General features: G+C 31.0%; 2 protein-coding genes and 1 pseudogene across 2 annotated transcripts; all 3 read right to left on the bottom strand.

The window, feature by feature from the left end:
- Positions 1-216: 216 nt before the first annotated feature.
- LOC126777457 (UDP-glucosyltransferase 2-like) lies at positions 217-2,929 on the bottom strand. Its single transcript, XM_050500465.1, has 5 exons — positions 2,120-2,929; positions 1,769-1,991; positions 1,331-1,550; positions 994-1,209; positions 217-235 (listed from the first exon to the last, which is right to left on the bottom strand). Exons 1-5 carry the CDS (start codon positions 2,927-2,929, stop codon positions 217-219), a joined length of 1,488 nt encoding a protein of 495 aa, XP_050356422.1.
- A 3,652-nt stretch (positions 2,930-6,581) lies between these two features.
- On the bottom strand, positions 6,582-9,301 carry LOC126777456 (UDP-glycosyltransferase UGT5-like). The gene is made up of 5 exons (XM_050500464.1): positions 8,492-9,301; positions 8,141-8,363; positions 7,692-7,911; positions 7,359-7,574; positions 6,582-6,600 (listed from the first exon to the last, which is right to left on the bottom strand). Exons 1-5 carry the CDS (start codon positions 9,299-9,301, stop codon positions 6,582-6,584), a joined length of 1,488 nt encoding a protein of 495 aa, XP_050356421.1.
- A 3,574-nt stretch (positions 9,302-12,875) lies between these two features.
- On the bottom strand, positions 12,876-14,781 carry LOC126777455 (UDP-glucosyltransferase 2-like; annotated as a pseudogene).
- Between the last annotated feature and the right edge of the window lie 5,442 nt (positions 14,782-20,223).

Genomic DNA, 20,223 nt, shown 5'->3' with positions numbered 1-20,223 from the left:
TACAGAGTTAATTTTGTACTAATAATATTAGTTAGGGTTATAATCGTATTTTAAGACCAATATTCAATTTTAATATTCTAAATAAAACATATTATATACTTTACAGTTTTTTACTATCTTTCTTCCAACCGCCTGAAGTAACTTTTAATATAATACTATGTCCACGGCCGAAGGGCACGCCCTATTATTTAAGCCCCAAGGGTATAACGCTTTAGCTTACACTAACAAGGCGAAGCTGCAATTAGGGTATATATCCATTGATTGTAAATAATATATTTCCTTGCAATTGATCAACGATACTTCGAAGTTATTATTTAATTTTAAATTCTAATACTCTGTAATACAGTACATTAGTGATAAATTACTTAAGTGGTTCGTGTTTACTTACATTTCTAGCTACCTATTGTATATTCTATGTCATATTGACATTGAAGACTTATTAACTTATAATAAAATTATATTATAATAATAATTTATTTTAACCGTTATCCACCTACCTCTTATTTTGTGCCTAACAATCTACGTGCGGTCCGGGGGACCTCTCGTAGATTAGATTCAAATTCGGGTTAAAGGGTATAATCGAAACATTAGAATGAATAAAATACTTATTTTTACTCTAAAACTGTATTTTAAAGTCTCAAATAACATTCACTACAATAAAATCTCTTTTATTTTTTTATCCGTGGGTTTTTGCTATATGGTAGATATTATGCTGTGGTGATCTTACACACGATGATTACTATATTTTTTGCTTTTGAAATTTATTTTTACTCTAAAATTATCAAAAATAACACGTAAAGTAAAAACGAATGAGTTCATGAAAAATCACGCAATCATCTGTCACGCAAGCGATCCCACGACACATACACATATTTTAATTCGAAAATACGTTGCGGTCTCACATACCGAAGCTAGGTGTTTAAGGCTTAATGTCGTTTAATCTTAAAGCGAAGGTTATATTTAAAATTAGAAGCAATCAAACGTATCACAAACACTGTGACTGACAATAATGTCATTAAAGCAGTTAATACCAACAACACTATTTTCAGTTCATAATACTCAGTCCACGGTATGTTAGCTGCAGGAGTACGTCGGTATTCTACATCACTATGTCGTAGAACGTGTTCCGTCCACCACACTGCGCGCTCCAGTGTAGATTGTGGTTGATCATTCATAAAGCTGCGCAGCTTAGCAATATTTTTACGATAGCTGTAAACGATACATTAACCAATTAAAAAAACGTTCATGTGAGTGATTAAAACAACGTGCATCACAGAATCTTACTTGTATAATAAAGTAAAGAAAAAAAAACGGTATATTTTACAAATACCTTTCATCGTTTATTACAGTTTTAATAGCATCCGTAAGTTGTTCCTTGGTCAGTGTTTCTGTTAAAAGCCCTTTTCCAATATTAAATTTAACATATTGCTCAACATTAAACCATTGATCTCCAAGCATTGGTATACCAATAAGAGGCACACCAGCAGTTATAGCTTCATCCGTAGACTGTAAGCCCCCTTGTGTTATAAATAACTTGACTTTCGGATGCCCTAATTAAAAATAAATGCAATTATTTTATTAGTAGATATAGATCTAATGCAGCAAGTATTGCAATAAGTGGAACTCCAGCTTCATACGCCACCTTCTGCTATAAATAACTTGATTTTATGATCTCCTGATCGGAAAGACAATAAAATTGTTGTAATATAATTTGTTATAAAAATTTTGCATTTAGAAAATATATACTAGAAATGACGGTAATACTTACTTAACAAGTCAGCCTGTGGCAGCCATTTTGAAATCTTGACATTCATGGGTCGCCCTGGAAGCTCATTATTGTCCCATTTCCATAAAACATCATAAGGAAGTTGAGAAAATACATCATTAAATATTTTCAACGTCTCCGGTAGAAACATCGATGGCTTAACATTTGTCCCAAAACTAACGTATATGACTCCATTTTTCGATGAATCGAGATATAATTTCAAATCCTGAAAATTAATTTTTATGAAGATAATAATTTTACTTATTTTCAATTTAATGTTTTATAGTAAATGTGATTTATTACTTATATTCTTAAATATCGTCAGTACTAATTTATTAAATCATTTTATGATACCTCTGGTAACTCGCGTTGTGAATTTTGATGCAAGGATCCTAAATACAAGACATTAGGTGGAACAGGTCGATTGAAATCCCAAATGGGATGTACATTTACGAACATCATGCGAACATTTTGCCTTAGGTCATGCAAATCTGGCATGTCTGTACCAAGAATTGTCCTTAATACTTCATTTTCTGTTTCTTCATGTTTTTCGAGAATATACTTGGTCGAGTAATGAAAGTACAACTCTGTAATTTTGTCCCATATCGTTAAGTTATAAATTCTTTTGTGAAATGCATCAGGATAAATAAGAGAGTGAGATGCTGCTCCTATTGCATCGTACGCTAAAAGAATACCACTCAAGGAGCTAATTTCGATAACAGGCGCATTATATATATGTGAATATACAATAGCTGATCGTATCCAGGATTCCACAAATAACAAGTCAAATTTATTCTTATCACGAAGTAGCTTTTGAATTTCAGCAGACTTTAATTGCTTTACAACTAAATTGAAAAGCAAATCGGTAAGAAAACGGTAAAATTCTATTGGATCTTTCTCGTTTCCCCTTTCTCCGAAAGCCTTCCCGTGCTCATAAGAAATATCGTGCACGTTGATTTCAGTAAGGTTTTTCGGAGCTTGGCCGTTTGGAAACGCCGGATCTGTTGTTATCACTGTAACTTCATGTCCACGCCTAACAAGCTCTAACATTAGTGGACGAAACACAACTTGATGGCTTATAGAAGGCGTTGGAAACACTCCTAGTATTTTTGCAGTTTCACTTACAGTGAGCACAAATATTAAATTGACTATACGTAGAAGCATTTTCTACGTCTTGCGTTTAACATTTATTAATAATCGGAAAGGAACGCTTTTGTGACATTTATCTTATATACTTCTTTTTTGTAATTACGTATTAAAACGACTATAAAACCTGTTTTGGAGATAGGTGTAATAAAAAAAACGTCATTAATTCTATGCACATTACCATATTTATATAATAGGTACTTACAGTAGTAAAAGTTAAACAAAAATTATGTATTGGATCATCTTGGTGCAGCTCGCTACGTTATCATTTAGAGAATAATGTTGATGTAACTTTTTTTTTTAAAATTCATAATATTATGAAATACCTATTTTTAAATAAAGAATAAATTAATATTTTCTTCGTTTATTTTACAGTCGATAACAAGCAAGCTTTTTTTAAATATGGTAAGTAAAATTTGGAATTGAGTGTAGTTTTATTTATAATGAACTTAAATTAGATATTCACTTCATTATGCTAATCTAGAAACAAGATAGAGTTTCAAGTAGTTTTATACAAAATATGTTCAATAAAGGTTTTTAGACCGTCATTAGTGGACGAAACAACAACTTGAGGGCTTATGGAAGGCATTGGAAACTCTCCAAATATTTTTGTTGAATCAATTTCAGTGAACACGTATAGAAATTAGTTTAATATTGATTAGAAATTGAAAATAAACGCTTTTGCTGTTTTCTATATTATATACTCCTTTAGTTTTGCGATGAGAAAATATTTATTTTTATTATACAAGATAATTACACAATTATTATTATATTACGATTATATAGTATCGAAATTTTTAGAAATTAATGTTATATGTATCATCGAAAATAAGTAAAGTTAGATTAATCTATAATCTATAAATAGTATTTAGTACGTATAATTTATCGTTTGTTCATTGATGATACTAGAGCAAATATTTTTTTTACGTTAAAGTTTCAATCCTTTTTTTTCCTATAATAAACTTTCTAATACTACAAAATTTTCTTTGTTTTACTGCCAGTATCAAAAATCCAGCACAAATACAGTAAGCGAATAAGAAAAAGAAAAACATATCAAGACGTTTTTCTTGTATTTATCATAAAAAATAAAATCAGTTAATCAGTTTTGAGAGAATTGAAGAACGCTAGATGAATTATTCTTTATATACTTTTAAAGGACGTAGGGTGTCCAGTCAGGTGGACCGATGACCATAAGAAGGTACCGGCTGGATACGGAAGGCGGAGGACCGGGAGCTTTAGCGCACCTTGGGAGAGGCCTATGTTCAGCAGTGGACTAGGATTGGCTGTTAGTGATGATTGATGATCATACTTTAAAAAAGCGCACGGAGTTACATAATAATAGACTATGTTTGTCCCAATATTATTAACTAAAATAATGTGAAATTTGTAAAAATTGGATTAGTGGTTTTGCTAGAAATTGGAAAAACTACACAAACAAAACTTACAACTGTATAATATTATATAGGATAAGTTTTTTTTATCTATCTTATAATTAACATAAAACAAGGTTTTTTTTTAATTTACTTCCTAAATTTTTGATGAAAATTACTACATTCGCAATGTAATAATTTTTAAACTATTTAGATTAGTATTAATGATGCAATCTAAAAACAGCAGACAAAGTCAAGTAGTTTTATTTTCTTTACATTACAAATAATATGTATAGATTAGATGAGTCACTTGTTACACGTAGTATAATTTTGTTTTGTACTAACTAAAATGCCAATTAAACTAACAAAGCAATAATGAAACTATGTATGAAAGATTTGTGACTTTCTACCCTTTCAGTTACCATTTTTATGTTAAATAAATTGTGACCCACAGACACAACTATTTCGGCTTATAAAAATCAAAATGTTCAATCAATATAGAAGCATTACACTTACTTATTGATTGTCAAAAAACTAACACCGGTTCGGAAAGAAACACCTCAGACCTAATAAGAACGGTAAAAGGAACTCAGCGGGATTCTTCTTTGTTTTCCAACCATTATTATTTACAGTGCTACTATACTAATATTTCTATTTGAAATAGCCTGCGTTCGTTTCATTCCCAAGGTGTGTTATCATCTAAGAAGTCATACATTTTATAATATCCTTCATACAAACAAGCGATCCTTAATCTAAGAGCGTTTGGTGACCACTTACCATCAGGTGGCCCATATGCTCGTCCACCTTCCTATTGTATAAAAAAAAAAAATGACTTTTTTCCAATTGAACGTTTTTTAGGATCCTGTAATACAAGCGTATACATTGCTCAATAAAGAAATTTTATTAACCGTGTGAAGTCGGGGAACATTCGTAACATACTCGCTTATACTTCGAACATATAATATAATATTTTTAACGTAGAATTAAAATGTAAATAAGTATTGCCTAAAAGACACTGAAATTCGAACCAGTAGTTTTAGAAACATTACGAAATATTTAAATAAGCGCATGAAAAAATACATTCGCTCAGTACTGGAATGGCGGGTGGAATGGATCGCTTATTGTTTATATATTATTGTTTGAAAAATGTTCAGTATAAAATTCGTATTTTTATGATGTCTGGACGGGGAGGTAAATAATTAGTTTCAAATATTCTTATGAATAGAAGACTTCGGAACATAATTACGTATACCACTGAACTCCTCCTTAACGACTGGACAGTGTGGCTCCCTGGATGGCTTAGAATGATCCCGGTAGGTGAAATAAAAAAAAAATGAAATTCTTATTTCACCGGTTCAAAGTCGCGACGAGCAACAAGTAACATATAATAAGTAGAAATCTTAATCAGTATACAAAGAACAAATATTTGGAAAGAAGTAAATACAAAAAAAAAACCGATACAACTCATCAAGATTATTTTCTACAAAATAAATATTCGTAAAATGTTTGTTTAAATTTAATATTTTTGAAGTGAAAACTTCTTTAGGCGCTGGTTTATCGTAGGGGATAGATTCGTGGTTTCGCGGCAGAAAGTCGCTGAAAGTTCAAATAATTTAAGCATTGTGGAAATTAATGAGGATAATAATGATTGAAATTAATGTAAATACTAACAGTATATACCAATAATATAAGTGTTTTTTAACTATTATTTATTTAAATTAAGCTTGCGACCAAAGTTTGCGACATACTGTGTATTTAAAGTATATATATATATGTATATAATAAAAAGGGATAGAATTATTTCTTGGAATGCCAAAAATAAACCTTGACCCTATTATTATAGAATGAATTGTAAGTTATTGAGAAAATACAAAATTTACGAGCTTAAAAATTTAGACATCGGTTAACCGATCACCATGGAAATTGTAAATCGCTGCTAGATGGCGCTGCAGTGTAGCCCGTTTAGTAAGGACAGTAATATGACGTACTACGAACCTTAGGAGACGAGCAATAACTATAAATCTATCTACCACGAATCTACATAAATCGGTTCAGTGGTTTAGGAGTGAAAGCGTAACAGACATACAGAGTTAATTTTGTACTAATAATATTAGTTAGGGTTATAATCGTATTTTAAGACCAATATTCAATTTTAATATTCTAAATAAAACATATTATATACTTTACAGTTTTTTTACTATCTTTCTTCCAACCGCCTGAAGTAACTTTTAATATAATACTATGTCCACGGCCGAAGGGCACGCCCTATTATTTAAGCCCCAAGGGTATAACGCTTTAGCTTACACTAACAAGGCGAAGCTGCAATTAGGGTATATATCCATTGATTGTAAATAATATATTTCCTTGCAATTGATCAACGATACTTCGAAGTTATTATTTAATTTTAAATTCTAATACTCTGTAATACAGTACATTAGTGATAAATTACTTAAGTGGTTCGTGTTTACTTACATTTCTAGCTACCTATTGTATATTCTATGTCATATTGACATTGAAGACTTATTAACTTATAATAAAATTATATTATAATAATAATTTATTTTAACCGTTATCCACCTACCTCTTATTTTGTGCCTAACAATCTACGTGCGGTCCGGGGGACCTCTCGTAGATTAGATTCAAATTCGGGTTAAAGGGTATAATCGAAACATTAGAATGAATAAAATACTTATTTTTACTCTAAAACTGTATTTTAAAGTCTCAAATAACATTCACTACAATAAAATCTCTTTTATTTTTTTATCCGTGGGTTTTTGCTATATGGTAGATATTATGCTGTGGTGATCTTACACACGATGATTACTATATTTTTTGCTTTTGAAATTTATTTTTACTCTAAAATTATCAAAAATAACACGTAAAGTAAAAACGAATGAGTTCATGAAAAATCACGCAATCATCTGTCACGCAAGCGATCCCACGACACATACACATATTTTAATTCGAAAATACGTTGCGGTCTCACATACCGAAGCTAGGTGTTTAAGGCTTAATGTCGTTTAATCTTAAAGCGAAGGTTATATTTAAAATTAGAAGCAATCAAACGTATCACAAACACTGTGACTGACAATAATGTCATTAAAGCAGTTAATACCAACAACACTATTTTCAGTTCATAATACTCAGTCCACGGTATGTTAGCTGCAGGAGTACGTCGGTATTCTACATCACTATGTCGTAGAACGTGTTCCGTCCACCACACTGCGCGCTCCAGTGTAGATTGTGGTTGATCATTCATAAAGCTGCGCAGCTTAGCAATATTTTTACGATAACTGTAAAGGATACATTAAGCAATTAAGAAAACGTTCATGTGAGTGATTAAACGTGCATCACAGAATCTTACTTGTATAATAAAGTAAAGAAAAAAAAACGGTATATTTTACAAATACCTTTCATCGTTTATTACAGTTTTAATAGCATCCGTTAGTTGTTCCTTGGTCAGTGTTTCTGTTAAAAGCCCTTTTCCAATATTAAATTTAACATATTGCTCAACATTAAACCATTGATCTCCAAGCATTGGTATACCAATAAGAGGCACACCAGCAGTTATAGCTTCATCCGTAGACTGTAAGCCTCCTTGCGTTATAAATAACTTGACTTTCGGATGCCCTAATTAAAAATAAATGCAATTATTTTATTAGTAGATATAGATCTAATGCAGCAAGTATTGCAATAAGTGGAACTCCAGCAGATATTTTGCTTCATACACCACCTTCTGCTATAAATAACTTGACTTTATGATCTCCTGATCGGAAAGACAATAAAATTGTTGTAATATAATTTGTTTTAAAAATATTGCATTAAGAAAATATATACTAGAAATGACGGTAATACTTACTTAACAAGTCAGCCTGTGGCAGCCATTTTGAAATCTTGACGTTCTTGGGTCGCCCTGGAAGCTCATTATTGTCCCATTTCCATAAAACATCATAAGGAAGTTGAGAAAATACATCATTAAATATTTTCAACGTCTCCGGTAGAAACATCGATGGCTTAACATTTGTCCCAAAACTAACGTATATGACTCCATTTTTCGATGAATTGAGATATAATTTCAAATCCTGAAAATTAATTTTTATGAAGATAATAATTTTACTTATTTTCAATTTAATGTTTTATAGTAAATGTGATTTATTACTTATATTCTTAAATATCGTCAGTACTAATTTATTAAATCATTTTATGATACCTCTGGTAACTCGCGTTGTGAATTTTGATGCAAGGATCCTAAATACAAGACATTAGGTGGAACAGGTCGATTGAAATCCCAAATGGGATGTACATTTACGAACATCATGCGAACATTTTGCCTTAGGTCATGCAAATCTGGCATGTCTGTACCAAGAATTGTCCTTAATACTTCATTTTCTGTTTCTTCATGTTTTTCGAGAATATGCTTGGTCGAGTAATGAAAGTACAACTCTGTAATTTTGTCCCATATCGTTAAGTTATAAATTCTTTTGTGAAATGCATCAGGATAAATAAGAGAGTGAGATGCTGCTCCTATTGCATCGTACGCTAAAAGAATACCACTCAAGGAGCTAATTTCGATAACAGGTGCATTATATATATGTGAATATACAATAGCTGATCGTATCCAGGATTCCACAAATAACAAGTCAAATTTATTCTTATCACGAAGTAGCTTTTGAATTTCAGCAGACTTTAATTGCTTTACAACTAAATTGAAAAGCAAATCGGTAAGAAAACGGTAAAATTCTATTGGATCTTTCTCGTTTCCCCTTTCTCCGAAAGCCTTCCAGTGCTCGTAAGAAATATCATGCACGTTAATTTCAGTAAGGTTTTGAGGAGCTTGGCCTTTTGGAAACGCCGGGTCTGTTGTTATCACTGTTACTTCATGTCCACGCCTAACAAGCTCTAATATTAGTGGGCGAAACACAACTTGATGGCTTATAGAAGGCGTTGGAAAAACTCCTAGTATTTTTGCAGTTTCACTTACAGTGAGCACAAATATTAAACTGACTATACGTAGAAGCATTTTCTACGTCTTGAGTTTAAAACTTATTAGAAATCGGAAAGGAACGCTTTTGTAACGTTTACCTTATATACTTCTTTTTTTTTTTTACGAAAACGACTATTAATCAATCTATAAACCTGTTTTGGAGATAGGTTTGATAAAAAAACATCATTAATACTATGCACATTACCATATTTATATATTACATACATACAATAATAAAAGTAAAAAGAAAATTTATTTATTGGATCATCTTGCTGCAGTTCGTTACGTTATCTTTTAAAGAATAATGACTTTTTAAGAAGGCAACTTTTTTTTAATTATCTATTTATAATATTAGGAAATAATTATTTTAAAATAAATAATAAATTAATATTTTCTTCTTTCTTTTAAAGTCAACACCAAACACAAGCTTTTTTAAATAAGTAAGTAAAATTTGGGATTAACTGTAGTTTCAGTTCTAATGAATTTAAATTAGATATTCACTTCATTATGCAATTTAGAGACAAGGTATATTTTCAAGTAGTTTTACTTTATATAAATATAGAAATAAATAATAAATAAAGTAATAAAGCCTTTATTGCAGTTCTTATTAATAAAAATAATTATAATAATATTTTTCATTTTTGATGTGTCCTAAACTTTTGAAGTGAGATATCGGCTCACGGCCATTAATGTCCTACAGCTTGTCTTCCGACAAAGGCCTCCTCTAAAGATTTCCATTCTATCCAGTGTTTTGCTTTGCAAGTTCATGTTTGATCAGCTACTTTTTGAATGTCATCCTCCCATCTCATAGTCTGTCTACCTCTGTTTCTTTTGGGGGTACCATTCCGTTACTAGCTTTGTCCATTTTTCTTTCTTTTCTCTCATCATGTGTCCTGCACATCTCAACTTTAGTTGTTTATATGATATGTATACATCTTTAAATTTTGTTTTACTTTTACGTTTATTAATTTTTCTCGTTCCTTTCTTTGAACTCCGGTCGTGCTTCTCTCTATTCCGTTTTGGCAAATTTTTATTCTGTTTACTAATTGTTCTGTCAATGTCCAGGTTTGACACCCATATAGTAAACATGGTAGAATGTACATATTATATGTTTTCCTTTCATAGGCATTTCTTTGCTCTTCATAATTTCACCAAGTGACCAATAACGTTTCCAAGTATTAGCGATTCTTTTTTCTATTTCTTTCTGCATGCATTGTTCAGTAGATATTGGCTGTCCCAAGTATATATATACTCCTGTACGTATTCTATTTGCTCATTATATTTTTATTATCTCTGTTTGCGAAGAATATGACATAATTTTTGTTTTTGTTAGGTTTATTGACAAACCTGCCTTTCGATTTCATCTGTTAGCTGTTGCAACATTGTTTCCAGGGTCTTTGGACTGTATGCAAATATAATTAAATCGTCTGCAAAATGCAGGTTACTCAGGTTTTACCCATTTATGTTTAGACCTTTGTTTGCCCATTCTAGATTCCTAAATATTATTTCTAGGACGGGTGAAAATAGTTTAGGTGAGATAAGGTCAAAAATTCTTCTCGTGTAGATTCTATCTTGTTTAAATGTTATTAAGAATTCGTATGTATTTTGTTTCTATGTCTTGTGTAGCCAATGCGTCCCAGATAAAGCCGTGTTCCAATGTGTCGAATGCTTTGTTGAAGTCGACAAATCCTAGATAGTAAGTCTTGTTATATTCTTTAGCTTTTTACGTTATTTGTCTAAGGACGTGGATATGATCTTTAGTTGAAATTTGCTACGGAATCCCTCCTGTTCCTTAGGCTGATTTACTTCAAGGATATCGGTAATTCTAGACAGTAAATTTTTTGAAAATACCTTATAAGCATTAGACATTAAACTAATGGGTCTGTAGTTTGCTATATCTCCTTTATCACCTTTTTTAAGTAGCAGTATAATTGTCGACTTAGTCCAATCCTTGAGGATATTTTCAGTCTTTACAATTTCGTTGAATATTTCCGTGAGCTTTGGTGCAATCACTGGTAACGTAATTTTTAATAGTTCATTTGTAATGAGGTCTGATCCGGATGTTTTATCAGCCTTTGTTGTTTTATATAAAATATGTTCAAATAAGATTTTTAGAAACATTCATTTTAAAAAGACATCTCATAAATTATATTGATAAAATAAAAATAATTACATATTTTCATATTCATATTTCAGCAATGGCGGACAATCTCAAATACTAAACTGTGTTGGTATGGTTATACTTGATTTCTTAATGCCTGACTCAGGATACGTCGGAATCACAGCCATATCCTCGGTAGCTAGCCTTTTCTATGCAGAAAAATTATTTAGAAAGGTAACTGGGCCTCTAAAAGGGGCCCAGTTAGTTAATAGAGAGATTTTTCTAGGAGATCGACATTTCTAGGAGAAAATACGAACGAAGTATTTTCCATACTTCGTCAAAGTAGCTTAGTAGTAGCAACCAACTACACTCAATGTAAGGGCATTCCTTATTGTTTTGCCACTTTGGGCATATACCGCTAGCGCTGCTGTAGATCAGCAGAATTTTTAAAGATGCATTGTGGATATTTGGCATGAACAAAGTATTATTTTAGTTATGAACTCTACACCAATAAATTATTTTTGAAAGACCCGCATCTAACATACGGTAATTTATGAAAATAATAAAATTAAGCACAAGAATACACTCTAAATTATTTTGAAACTGCATTTTCTTAAGTGTGTAAGTTTACTCGATTTTAACTACAAAATCAAAACCGATTTGAGCCATATAACAAAAAATATATGTTCCATAAATATATCGGTTTAAATTTTGCTGATTCAAGACAACTTTACTTATTTATTAAAGTCTGGGTTAGCTAGTTTGATTAACTTAATTTGTTTTGAAAATAAAATAGAGACATAATTTGTTTTTGTTTTTCTTATAAAATAAAACACAAATATTTGTGATGCATTAACTAAATTTAGAATTTTTGCTGTGATCAGTATAATTTTTTAACAATCAAACCGATAAGTAAAATTAAAAAAATGTTTGAACAATTTATTTTATTGTTAACAAAATAAAAAAAAAAATTATATCCTATTAACTTTTAAGCGCTTTTTAACTTTTAATATTATTGAATGTATCACTAATTCTGTGACTGAGAAAATAGTTATGAAGGAGCATAATACCAATAACACAATTTGTACTTCATAATACTCAGTCCACTGTATAATAACAGCAGGAATTCGGCGATATGCTACTTCACCATGCCGCAGTACGTGTTCCGTCCACCACACTATGTATATATAACTTTATATATATATAACTTTTCAAATGCAAGTCTAATTAAATTTAGTGTTTTGTTTTTTTGTTAACATCTAAATGTTAACAAAATGTCAGATCTGTATGTTTATCTAATGATTTGAATTTCATGTATATTTTTGTATTTAAATAAATGAAATAAAACCTTGCTTAACAAAAAGAATTACATAACTAGCAGTTAGTATTTCTAAAAATAGTTTTCTTCTTTCCCTTTTATTATTACACTTTATTACGGTTAATTTATATACTAATTATAAATATGCAAAAGTTACAAATTCACCTTTGATCATTCATGACAGTCTTATATCATTCATTAGCTGTTTCTGTCAGTGTTTCTATTAAAAGTTGTTCTCCAATATTAAATTTGACGTATTGCTCAACATTAAACCGTTGATCGTCAAACATTGGTATGCCAATAAAAGGGACTCCAGCAGTAATTGCTTCATCCGTAGATTGTAAACCTTGTGTAATAAATAATTTCACTTGTTGATGTTCTAAATAGAAAAGTTAATTCGTTATAATTGTAATATAATTATCTTACCTTTTTATTATAACAAAATAAGAAATGTCTTTATAGCTTAAATACTTCACGAGCTTATAGTTAAATGTTAACTATATGACTTACTTAACAAATCAGACTGTGGTATTTAGATATCTTTACATTTTTTGGACGTCCTGGAAACTCATCATTGTCCCATAAAACATCACAAGTCAATTGAGCAAAGACATCTGTAAATATTTTTAATGTATCTGGTGGAAACATTGAAGGCTTGACATTTGTACCAAAACTAACGTATATAACTCCATTTTTGAAGAGTTAAGATATAATTTTAAATCCTGTAAATATTCATTAATTTTTAGAAATAATAAAGTTTTTGTACATGGCAATGACATTACGTAAAAATCATTTACTACTGAGAATTAATATTCTGTATTCTTCAATATTGTTAGCATTAATTTATACTCTTGACTGATGCTACCTCCGATAATTGAGTTCCTTGATGCAAGCTTCCTAAATATAACACATTTGGCGTTACAGGTCGATTGCAATCACAAATAGGATGAACATTTAAAAACAACATCTGAATATTTTGCCTTAATTCATCCAATTTTGCCTTAATTCATCCAATTTCAATTGAGCAAAGACATCTGTAAATATTTTTAATGTATCTGGTGGAAACATTGAAGGCTTGACATTTGTACCAAAACTAACGTATATAACTCCATTTTTGAAGAGTTAAGATATAATTTTAAATCCTGTAAATATTCATTAATTTTTAGAAATAATAAAGTTTTTGTACATGGCAATGACATTACGTAAAAATCATTTACTACTGAGAATTAATATTCTGTATTCTTCAATATTGTTAGCATTAATTTATACTCTTGACTGATGCTACCTCCGATAATTGAGTTCCTTGATGCAAGCTTCCTAAATATAACACATTTGGCGTTACAGGTCGATTGCAATCACAAATAGGATGAACATTTAAAAACAACATCTGAATATTTTGCCTTAATTCATCCAAATCTAGTATGTCTGAACCAAATATTGACTTCAAAACATCATTTTCCTCATGTAGATGTCGCAAAAAAAGTTGTTATTGTGAATAATGAATATACAATTCGGTAATCTTTTCCCATAACGTCAAGTTGTAAATTTTTCTGTGCATTATATTAGGATAAGAGGATGAGATGCAGCGCTCATAGTTTCGAAATCTAAAGCTAAAGAAATACCACTTACAGAGCTGAATTCAATAATAGGCGCTTTATATGTGTGTGAACAGACAAGAGCTGGTTGTACACAAGATTCGACAAATACTAAATCGAACTTTTTATCCCTACGAAGTAAGTTTTGAACTTCAGAAGATTTTAGTTGTTTTACAAATATTTCTAAGAGTAAGTTAAAAATTAAACCTAAAAACACAATTCGATCATTCATCATCACTTGGTTTCCTTTTTCTGCAAAAAAATTTAGCCAGAGTTTATATGAAACATCGTGTACATCGATTTCGGTTAGGTTTTGAAGAGCTTGGCCTTTTGGATAAGCTAGATCTGTTGTTATCACTGTGACTTCATGTCCACGTTTAGCTAATTCTAATATCAATGGACGAAATACAACTTGATGGCTTATGGAAGACGTTGGAAACACTCCTAATATTTTTGCTGAATCAATTTCAGTGAACACGTATTTTAAACTAACTATACACATAAATATCGAAATTTTTACAAATTAATGTTGTATGTATTAATGAAAACTAGTAAAGTTAAATTTATATTATAAATAGTATTTAGTACGTATAATTTATCTTTTGTTTTCTCATTCATTGATGATACTAGAGCAAATATTTTTTTTACCTTAAAGTTTCTATGTATTTTTTTTCTTTAAGAAACTGTCTAATACTACTAAATTTCCTTTGTTTTACTGCCAGCATCAAAAATCTAGCAAATACACTAAACGAATAAGAAAAAGAACATACCAAGATATTTTTCTTGTATTTATCATAAAAAAATAAAATCAGTTAATCAGTTTTGAGAGAATTGAAGAAGGGTAGATGTATTATTTTTTATATACTTTTAAAGGGCATAGGGCGCCCTCCAGCCAGGTGGACCGATGACCTTAAGAAGGTAGTGGGTACCAGCTGGATAAGGAAGGCGGAGGACCGGGAGCTTTGGCGCACCTTGGGAGAGGCCTATGTTTAGCAGTGGACTAGGATTGGCTGATAGTGATGATTGATGATGATACTTTAAAAAAACGCACGGAGCTACATTATTATTGACAATGTTTGTCCTAATATTATAAACTAAAATAATATAAAACTTGTAAAAATCGGATTAGTGGTTTTGCTAGAAATTAGAAAAACCACACAAACAAAACTTACAACTTTATAATATTAGATAGGATAAGTTGTTTGTCCATTTATGTATCTTATAATTAACATAAAACAAGGTTTTTTTTTAATTTACTTCCTAAATTTTTGATGAAAATTACTACATTCGCAATGTAGTAATTTTTAAACTATTTAGATTAGTATTAATGATGCAATCTAAAATCAGCAGACAAAGTCAAGTAGTGTTATTTTCTTTACATTACAAATAATATGTATAGATTAGATGAGTCACTTGTTTTACGTAGTATAATTTTGTTTTGTACTAACCAAATTCCAATTAAACTAACAAAGGAATAAAACTATGTATGAAAGATTTGTTTACTTTCTACCATTTCAGTTACCATTTATATTTTAAATAAATTGAGACCCACAGACACAACTATTTCGGCTTATAAAAAATCAAAATGTTCAATCAATATAGAAGCATTATTACTACACTTACTTATTGATTGTCAAACTAACACTAACACCGGTTCGGAAAGAAATACCTCAGACCTCATAAGAACGGTGCAAGAAACTGAGCTGGATTCTTCTTTGTTTTCCAAGCATTATTACTATTTGAAACGGCCTGCGCTCGTATCATTCCCAAGGTGTATTATCATCAGGATCCTGTTATACAAGTGTATACAATGCATAATAAAAGAAATTTAATTAACCGTTTAAAGTCTGGGAACATTCGTAACATACTCGCTTATACTTCGAACATATAATATAATATTTTTAACGTAGAATTAAAATGTAAGTAAGTATTCCCTAAAAGACACTGAAATTCGAACCAGTAGTTTTAGAAACATTACGAAATATTTAAATAAGCGCGTGAAGAAATACGCGGGGCATATGCATTCGCTCAGTACTGGAATGGAGGGTGGAATGGATCGCTTATTGTTTATATATTATTGTTTGAAAAATGTTCAGTATAAAATTCGTATTTTTATGATGTCTGGACGGGGAGGTAAATAATTAGTTTCAAATATTCTTATGTATATAAGACTTCGGAACTCTTCCTTAACGACTGGACAGTGTGGTTGTGTGGCTCCCTGGATGGCTTAGAATGATCCCGGTAGGTAAATAAAAAAAATGTTATTCTTATTTCTAGGGTTCCAAGTCGCGACGAGCAACAAGTAACATATAATAAGTAGTAGTTAAACAGTATACAAAGAATAAATATTTGAAAAGAAGTACATACAAAAAAAAACGATACAACTCATCAAGATTTTTCTACAAAATAAATATTCGTAAAATGTTTGTTTAAATTTAATATTTTTGAAGTGAAAACTTCTTTAGGCGCTGGTTTATCGTAGGGGATAGATTCGTGGTTTCGCGGCAGAATGTCGCTAAAAGTTAATAATTTATAATGATTGAAATTAATGTAAATACTAACAGTATATACCAATAATATAAGTGTTTTTTAACTATTATTTATTTAAATTAAGCTTGCGACCAAAGTTTGCGACATACTGTATATTTAAAGTATATATATATATAATAAAAAGGGATAGAATTATTACTTGGAATGCCAAAAATAAACCTTGACCCTATTATTATAGAATTAATTTTAAGTTATTAAGAAAATACAAAATTTACGAGCTTAATAAATTTCGACATATGTTGATCGATCACCATGGAAATTGTAACTCGCCGCTAGATGACGCTGCAGTGTAGCCCGTTTAGTAATGACAGTAATATGACGTACTACGAACCTTAGGAGACGAGCAATTACTATAAATTTGTCTACCACGAATCTACATAAATCGGTTCAGTGGTTTAGGAGTGAAAGCGTAACAGACATACAGAGTTAATTTTGTACTAATAATTTTAGTTAGGTTAGGTTAGGTAATCGTATTTTAAGACCAATACCCATCACCAATGAAACATATAAATAAAATGAATATTTTTTTTATTAAAATAGGTAGGCAGACTGGCAAATAGTCCACTTGGCAATAAAAGAATGCCTATGATTACACTGGCTCACTCACCATTCCAACCAGAAAACATTGTTTCGTTTTCTTGTGACTAGCACCCGAACTTTGGAGTTAATCTCAGTAATATACTCACATCGATTCTTCCACATTCATATCCTTGGTGGTAGAGCTTTGTGCAAGTCCGTTTGAGTAAGTACAACCCAATCATGATATATTCTACCGCCAAACAGCAATACATTGTATTGTTGCGTTCCGGTTTGAAGGGCGAGTGAGCCAGTGTAACTACAGGCACAAGGGAGATAACCTCTTCGTTCCCAAGGTTGGGGAATTGGCGATGTAAGAAATGGTTAATATTTCTTACACCACCAATGTCTATGGACAGTTAATATCAGGTTATTCCTATTCTATAAGAACATTATTACGAAAATTTCCACTAAAACTTGCTAAAATGCTACTTTTTACAGTTTATGGCTAAATAGGTAATCAAATGATGAATGAAACACAAATTCATTAGCCTCTTCGCCTATCAAGACCTTAACAAAATAATGGGCATCAGATTATTAATGTTGGAGAAAAGAGGGTTTCCTCGTTTTAGCATACACTTGTACACTTGAGTATATAATATTTCTAACGCAGTATATCCAATCCGAATGACTGCAGAGACTGAAATTAGTTAAAATTTTCAGGATATGTTCAAATGTATATTTTTTAAATGAAATATGTATAGAATGAAAGGTAAAAAATGTTTTATATAATTTAAGTTAAATAAGCAGGCTGTACGGAATTTTACTAACAACAAAAAGGCAAGGCATTTTAATAGTAGTCTAGGAAAAATTACAGAAATCTGCTAATTAAACCTCAACTTGGCTTAAGAACATTTGTAAAGGTTTCGTCGAACGTAAGTAAGGAGTATTTCACACGAACACAAAAAAATATAATATAAATTACTTAGCACACTTGACCTTTTCATTTAGTTTAGAAGACACGCCATTATATCATATTTATAAAATTTAGTATATTAAGGTTATTTGTAATTGTAAAAATAAAATGTTCCTTTTAACATCATTTAAAAGAAGGCCGTAATTTAATCATTTATGCTTCCGTAATTTTTTTTTTATCTTCAGTTTTTATTTTTCACGATAATGGTGCTTAAGTGATAGATTTAAATTCTTGAAATGAAAGAGTAACCGTAAAATATATCATTATGACGTAACTTTGATATTATCGTATCGAATTTCACATTTACAAAACTGCCTTTTAAAACATTATAGCAAAGTCACGTTCAATACAAATTTTTATAACTCTTTGATAAAGTATTTAAAATATACCTCCTAAAATATTATTTTATATAGTTTGTTTGACGTGCGGTTCGCATTATTGGCGATCTAAAGGTCAGAAACACTCTCGAGCCTTTACAATTGCGTCAAAAGATAGCAGCGCTGAGCGCTTTCTATCGACTGTATCATGGCGAGTGCTCCGAGGAATTATTCTCTCTAATTCCTGCTTCCCCCTTCTCCCCGGCTTTCGATGTCACCGCCTAACTGTGACTTCAATTCCATCGAGCACAAAGAAATTTGACAACTTCTTTCTTTGTCGCACTTCCAAAAATCGGAATTCTTTACCAGCTCACGTGTTCCCTTCCTCTTACAACCATCCGGAATCTTGCAGGCCGGCAAGGCGGGGGCGGCTAGTGCAGAAGATTCTTCCCGACTGTATTGGCCGTCGTCGCGTTTGGACTCTACTACCACTCACCATCAGGTGGAGTAGAGTCATTTGCCTTCCCGGCAAATATAAAAAAAATAGTTCTCAACCGATCATCACGAAATGTTTTATACAAGTTGTCAGGGTCCTAACATGCAGTCGTAGCCGCGGTTATGTATTAGTACTTACATATTTTTAAACAGATACCTTTGCTATAACAGTGTTTCTTTCTTCAGTAACGTTATAATTTTGAATGGGTTTGTTTAATTTACATACCTAAGCTAGTATTTGCAGTGAAATATTTAAAGGTCGTTAAATAACTTTCGGAATAAGAGATCAGAAGTTCCAAAGAAAAACATTGCGACTTTTATTAAGATCGTGATGAAATTTGATGAATATGTTTTTTTTACGCCTCAATTATTAAATTAGTAAATTGAATAAGATTTAATTTAACTAAATAACACTAAGTCGGCTTTCATCTTAATATAAACTATCAGTATACAAATAAAGTTATTTCTTAAGGCCCCGTTTTAAAGCCTCTGGTTAAGGGATACGGAATCTATTCATTAATATTTTAGTGGGTGGTTTTGTAGATACTTATATAGAAAACACAGAGTCAGGATAGTTAGAGTAGTTAGGACATTAATATATTGAAGGTTAAGCATATCAAAGTACAAGGTCACGGCACCATAGATCTCATCATTAGATAAGAAAGGCTTATGCCTTTTTTATCAATGCACCGCACTGTGAACTTCGATGGACAAAGACCGAAGTGAACATTTATCGCCAGGTGGCCTATTTGAATTCTTAACGCAACCTTGACGATATGGGCAATAGCGGTATGATAATGTAAATAGAGACTGCATGTTATGTAGTAATTTACCTCACAACTGGGCGATACCATTTATCCTTATTCCTTCGTTAAGAGCGTTTATCCTCGATTACCCGTTTACACTTTTTTCGTTTCGAGTTTTCTAAAAGAGACTGTGAGCCAGAAATTTATCATTGACCTAAAAAAACCTTACAAAAAATTACTCTCTTATTAAAAGAAGAAGAAGAAAAATATTAAATAAGGAAATTTGACAAAATATAGATTACATAATGTTTTCGAAAATTGTACATTTCAAAACGATTTGAGCT

This window comes from Nymphalis io, chromosome 23 (assembly GCF_905147045.1).
Source record: "Nymphalis io chromosome 23, ilAglIoxx1.1, whole genome shotgun sequence".
Taxonomy (NCBI): Eukaryota; Metazoa; Arthropoda; class Insecta; order Lepidoptera; family Nymphalidae; genus Nymphalis; species Nymphalis io.
Note: the sequence above shows the minus strand (reverse complement) of the source record. Positions and strands in the feature narration are given on the sequence as shown.